General features: G+C 38.3%; 1 protein-coding gene across 1 annotated transcript; it reads left to right on the top strand.

Annotated features, from left to right (window-relative positions):
- The first annotated feature begins 2064 nt into the window (after positions 1 to 2064).
- Positions 2065 to 4680, top strand: LOC133823736 (uncharacterized). Its single transcript, XM_062256588.1, has 4 exons — positions 2065 to 2953; positions 3351 to 3393; positions 3563 to 3971; positions 4075 to 4680. The coding sequence occupies exons 1-4, from the start codon at positions 2065 to 2067 to the stop codon at positions 4678 to 4680; spliced, it is 1947 nt and encodes a 648-aa protein (XP_062112572.1).
- The last annotated feature ends 1120 nt before the right edge of the window (positions 4681 to 5800 follow it).

The raw sequence follows: 5800 nt of genomic DNA, 5'->3' as shown, positions 1-5800 counted from the left end.
TACAAGAATTTCTGATTGATTTACTTATGATTCATTTGAAGATTAAAAAAATTGATAAATTACAAATATATATATCAATAATAAAATAAAATAAACAACTATTCCCTTCTAAACAAAGATAGAGAAGTAAAAAATTTAGCTTAATTGTAAAATATCTCAAAAATAAGCTAAGTCTCTCTCTCGGCATTCGCTGGAGCTATGGCGAGGAGGAAGACAAAGCAAGGGAAAGTTACAACACCAGTGGTTATGGGTACCAAGAAAAGAGGTCTGACTTCATCTGATAAGGTGATTAAGACTAAAGTCATGGATGAGGTTATGGGTGTGGAAGCGATAGAGTTTTCAAAAGACGAGAAGGCTGATGAGGATGGTTCGACTAAAGATGGAACTGATCTACTTATGAAAAGCACACAACAGGAGCAGGGCATACGAAAGGAGTGTGATAGTTATTTGGAAGCAATGAAGAGGTGTGAATCGCAAATCAAGTCAGGTAATTTCGTTTCACCCCCAATTCTTCGTTCTGGGCATGTGATACAAAATTTAAGTAATAAATTTGAAGATTCAGGGGCTAAGGGTTCGAAGGTTTCTCATGGGGTTAAAATCGAACTGGATGATATTGAAGATGAAATTGCATATTGGAACTCGGCTCTGGTTTGTTACATGTTAGGGGAAAATCCACCTCTAAGTGTTTTTGAAGGTTTTGCCAGGAGAGTTTGGAAAGACAAGGGAGTAGACAAAATTGGAGTATTGGCACATGGAGTGTTTATCATTCGATTTGAGGCTCAGAACACTAGAGACAATATCTTGAATGGAGGCTACATGTTCTTTGATATGAAGCCAGTAGTGATGAAGTCGTGGGATGCCTATACTGATTTCAAGAAAAAAGATGTTAGCTCAGTACCTATATGGATTCAGATTCATGGATTAGATTTAAAGTACTGGAGGGAAAGAGCTCTGTTTAAAATTGCGGGGCAGGAGGGGATTCCATTGATGTTGGATTCGTTTACTAAGAATAAAGAAAAGCTTATTTACCCTAGGGTGATGGTGGAAGTGCAATTAAATCAAGCTTTTCCTGAAGTGATTTTCATTTACTAATGAACTTCACCAGGAAATTCATTTAACAGTGAAATATGAATGGCTTCCTATCACTTGTGGGAAATGCCATGGCATGGGACATACAACTGATGCTTGTAGGAAGGAAGAAGAAGTTAGACAGAAGTGGGTGGTTAAAAAGAAAGAAGTAGGGGCGGTTCATTTGAAGGAATCTCAAGGGAAAGATGAGGAATGTTTTTTATCAGTTACAAATGGCAGGAAAGTGATACTAGAGGTGGCCAATGCTACCACATTGTCTAATCACTTTCAGATCTTAGGGGAAACAGGCGATTGCTCAGTTGGACAAGTCGATGTTATTCGGCAGGGAGGGGGGAGATCCTCCCCTAGGAAATGGATAGGATCCTAAGCTGGAATGTCAGGGGGATCAATAATCACCACAAACAGGAAGAGGTCAAGAGATTGATATTTTCAATGAAGGTGGGTTTAGTTGGTCTTCTTGAAACTAAAATACAGGCTCATAATTTGGGGTCTGTATATGTTAATATATTTGCGGGTTGGTGTTTCTCAACAAATAATGCATGGCACAAAGGAGGTCGAATTATGGTGAGTTGGAATCCGGGGATGTTTACAGTCAATATTCTGAAATGCACTAGTGAGTTAATGCATTTAGAAGTTACCTCATTGGCTAGTAATGAAAAAAATTTGGTAACATATGTATATTCAATGAATGAAGAAAATGGCAGAGCTCTTCTTTGGACAGATTTAAAAGCCATTGCAGACAAGGTGATTGGTCCATGGCTCAATTTAGGGGACTTTAATGATATACTTAGTGTTGAAGAGAGAATAGGTGGAACTAAGAGGCAAAAATGTTCAGGGGAATTTAAAGATTGTGTGGAATACTATCAGGTGGAAGATGTTAAATTCACAGGCCCTTTTTTCACTTGGAATAACAAACAAGATTTGGATACCCGGATCTATTCTAAATTAGATAGGGTATTAGCAAATTAGCAGTGGATGGATAAATTTCTGAATGCAGAGGCTGTGTTTATGTCAGAAGGTGCTTTTGATCATTGCCCTGTTGTTCTCTCTGTTTACCCAGTTGTTGCGGAAGGGAAGAAACCTTTTAGGTACTTTAGAATGTGTCAAAAAGTTCCAGATTTTAAGAAGAGGTTGGAAAGGAATTGGCTAGTCAAAGATGGTGGAGCACCAATGTTTCAGCTTATTCAGAAGCTAAAAAGAATAAAGAAGTTACTAAAGGAGATTAATAAGAGTGAGATTGGGGATATTCAAGCAGCACATGCTCGGAGTTATCAAGCTCTCATTGTATGCCAAGCTGAATTAACTCAGAACCCCCTTATCACTAAGGAAAAGGAGGCCAGAACAAAATACAATGAAAGAAATGCAACTTATCTCTCATTTCTTCAACAGAAAGCTAAGTTACATTGGATGAAGGATGGCGATGATAATACTTCTTTATTTCACACTAGTATTTGGACTAGAAAGGCTATGAATAGGATTTATTCAATCAAGGACATGGATGGTGTTTGGGTTGATAAACCAGATCAAGTGATTCCAGCATTTCTGAACTTTTATTACAGCCTCTTGGGAAGTAAAATGGAAGGAAGGAAATCAGTGTTGCCTCAAGTTATTAATCAAGGTCCGAGCATCACAGAAGTTCACACTTGCTTATTAACATCAGAGTTTTCTAATGAAGAAGTGAAAGCAACTGTTTTTGAGATTCCTAGTAATAAGTCTCCGGGTCCAGATGGATTCAGCAGCTTTTTCTTTCAAGACAACTGGGAGGTGGTTGGCAATACAGTCTGTGAAGCTGTTATATCATTTCTGCACACAGGAAAATTACTCAAAGAGATTAATTCTACAACTCTAACTCTGATTCCCAAAGGTAAAATGCCCAGAAATTGTTATCGACTTTCGCCCCATAGCTTGTTGTAATGTTGTATACAAAGCTGCAACTAAGTTAGTTTGCTCTCGATTGAGGAAGGTACTTTCGAACCTTATAGATCAAAATCAAAGTAGATTTATTCAAGGGAGGTATATAGCATATAACATAATGGTATGTCAGGATTTGATCAGGCATTATGGAAGGAGCAACTCCAAACCAAAATGCATGATTAAATTAGATTTGAGGAAGGCATATGATACCATTGAGTGGGATTTTATTGAGGAAATGCCATCTGCCTTCAATTTTCATGTTGAGTTTATTTAATTGGTTATGACATGTGTGAGGATCCCAAGATTTAGTCTCATGTTTAATGGGTCATTACATGGTTTATTTGCAGCTAAAAGAGGTCTAAGGCAGGGGGATCCATTATCTCCATTACTGTTTGTATTAGGGATGGAATTTATCCCGAATTATGCTGAAAATTGATAAGATAGAGGGATTCAAGTTTCATGACAGATGTGGACCTCTCAAACTAAATCATCTCTGTTTTGCAGATGATGTTTTGTTATTCTGTCATGGGGACTTTAAATTGATTTATATTATGCTCAGAGGACTGAAACTATTTTCCCAAACATCTGGTCTGCAACGAAGTGAAACAAAATCAGCTTTATATTGTAGTAATATGGATGACTTCGAAGTGGAAAGAGTAATTAATTATGCTGGCTTTACAAGGCAGCATTTACCATTTCGATATCTGGGGATCCCTATTTGTGCAAAGCGAATCTCAACAACTGAGTGTGAAATTCTGGTGGAGAAAATGGTCCAACGGATTAAAGTATGGAGCACTAGGAATCTTTCCTATGCGGGCAAAGCAACGTTGGTGAATTCAGTGTTGCCGGAAATTCATACTTATTGGGCTCAGATAATGATACTCCCTACAAAGGTTCTGCAACAAGTAAATACAATTTGCAGGAACTTTTTATGGAAAGGCCTGGCTGAGTCTAGTAGTTCAGGGCAGGTATCTTGGGATGATATATGTAAAACCAAGGTTGAAGGAGGTTTATGCTTCCGAAGGATCAAGGAGTGGAATGAAGCAACTATTTGTAAATATGTATGGGCAGTGGCTTCGAAAAAAAGATTCTTTATGGGTAAGATGGAAACATGTTGTGTATATTGGGGATGAAGATTGGTGGGTCTACAAAGCTCCGAGTGTCAGCAGTTGGTATTGGAAGCAGATTGTCAAAGTTAAGGAGAAATACAAGGACCTTAATCTGACTCATCTTTGCTCTAATGGGATTTATAAGATTGCTGAGGGATACAAAGCTCTTGCTATATCACACCGAAAGGTTCCCTGGTATAGGGAAGTCTGGAATAGAACTACTATACCAAAGCATAGATTCATTCTATGGCTTGCGGTTCTGGACAGGTTACAATTGAAGGACAGATTGTTCAGATTCAATATATCTATTGATGATCAATGTCTTATGTGTGGTAGTAGCAAGGAATCAAGAGACCATGTATTCTTTGATTGTTATTTGAGTTCTACTTGCTTGAGGCATATTAAGAGCTGGTTGGATTGGAAATCGGCAGCTAACATTATACATACACTGCTAAGATGGATAGCCAAGTCACGACTAAGCTGGTTTAGGAAGCAAGTCTTTACGGTGGCACTGGCAGCTTTGATATACAAGCTTTGGTGGTGCAGTGTAATGCCCCAAATTTCCTAATAAGGTTTTGGACCTTGATTAGGAGGTTGGGAGGGTCCTAATTGATTTATTATGCTATTTAATGTTAATATGCATGTTTATGAGAATTATATTATTATATGATAATAAATGCATGCATATGGGTTCACATTTTATTATAAGGGCATTTTGGTAATTTGGCCCGTTGAGGGCGTGATTGTGTATTTTCATGCTTGTGGGTGAATAATAAATAATACCGCATTATATGTGGATTGTTTCGAGCCATTCGGCATGAGACGGTCATGGAATGCAAGTTATCGGTCTAGTCATAACGGGGTGAGTCTCGGGGTAATTTGGTGATTAGAACGTTGTCGGGAATTAAATGAGAACAGGATATGAATTATTAGCACTTGAGAATATTGAGAATAACGGGAATTGGAGGGTGTTAATTATAATTAATGAGATAGGCGGGAAATGACGGTTTTACCCTTGGAAGTCTTTAGAGGGATTTTATTGACCTAGGGGCAATATGGTCATTTGGCAAAGGGCATGTATCATTTATAAGCTGTAGAAAATGTAAGAAAAACAGAGCATCATCATCCTATCTCATCTCTCTCCCGTACCTCTCCTTCTCTTCTTTTCCTTTTCTGATTTTTGAACATCATTTTGAAGAACCAAGCTAGGAAATCAAAGGTGGGAGCTTAGAAACTTGGTTCATCCATTGAAGGGGATCTAAATCAAGCTTGAGGTAAGAATTCATCCATGAATATAAGCTATACTCTGTTTTTTTTCCTTATGGTTTTTCAGTTGAGGATTTTGATGTGGATAGTTAGGAATTAATGGAAGTTCTTGAGTAGATTGACTGGGTTTTGATGAGGTTGTGATATGTATGAACTTTAGGGGTTGAATGGCATGTTTGGGGCTGGTTTGAAGGGTTTTTTTTTCAGGAGAAGCCGCAAGGAAGGAAACCATAAAGATTCTGGTCTGTAATTGGCGCAGCAGTGCTAGGCAGGGCAGAGAGATGGGCCTTTCTGACTTGAAATAGCACCTCAGCGCCATTTAATAGGGATGCAATGCTGGTCCATTTTCCAGCAAGCCTATTTTAGGGCTCGGGATGACTTTTAAGGCTCGAGGATGGCTTCCTTTACCCTGTTTGGGTAGA

This window comes from Humulus lupulus, chromosome 3 (assembly GCF_963169125.1).
Source record: "Humulus lupulus chromosome 3, drHumLupu1.1, whole genome shotgun sequence".
In the NCBI taxonomy this organism is placed as follows: domain Eukaryota; kingdom Viridiplantae; phylum Streptophyta; class Magnoliopsida; order Rosales; family Cannabaceae; genus Humulus; species Humulus lupulus.
This window is presented reverse-complemented; position numbering and strand designations above follow the sequence as displayed.

Excerpts from the sequence above, each read along its gene's own strand:
- LOC133823736 (XM_062256588.1), top strand. The coding sequence starts at position 2,065 with ATGGATAAATTTCTGAATGCAGAGGCTGTGTTTATGTCAGAAGGTGCT. Across the intron at positions 3,394-3,562 it reads GATCCATTATCTCCATTACT|AGGACTGAAACTATTTTCCC; the intron begins GTTTGTATTAGG and ends TATTATGCTCAG. Across the intron at positions 3,972-4,074 it reads AGTCTAGTAGTTCAGGGCAG|TGGCTTCGAAAAAAAGATTC; the intron begins GTATCTTGGGAT and ends ATGTATGGGCAG.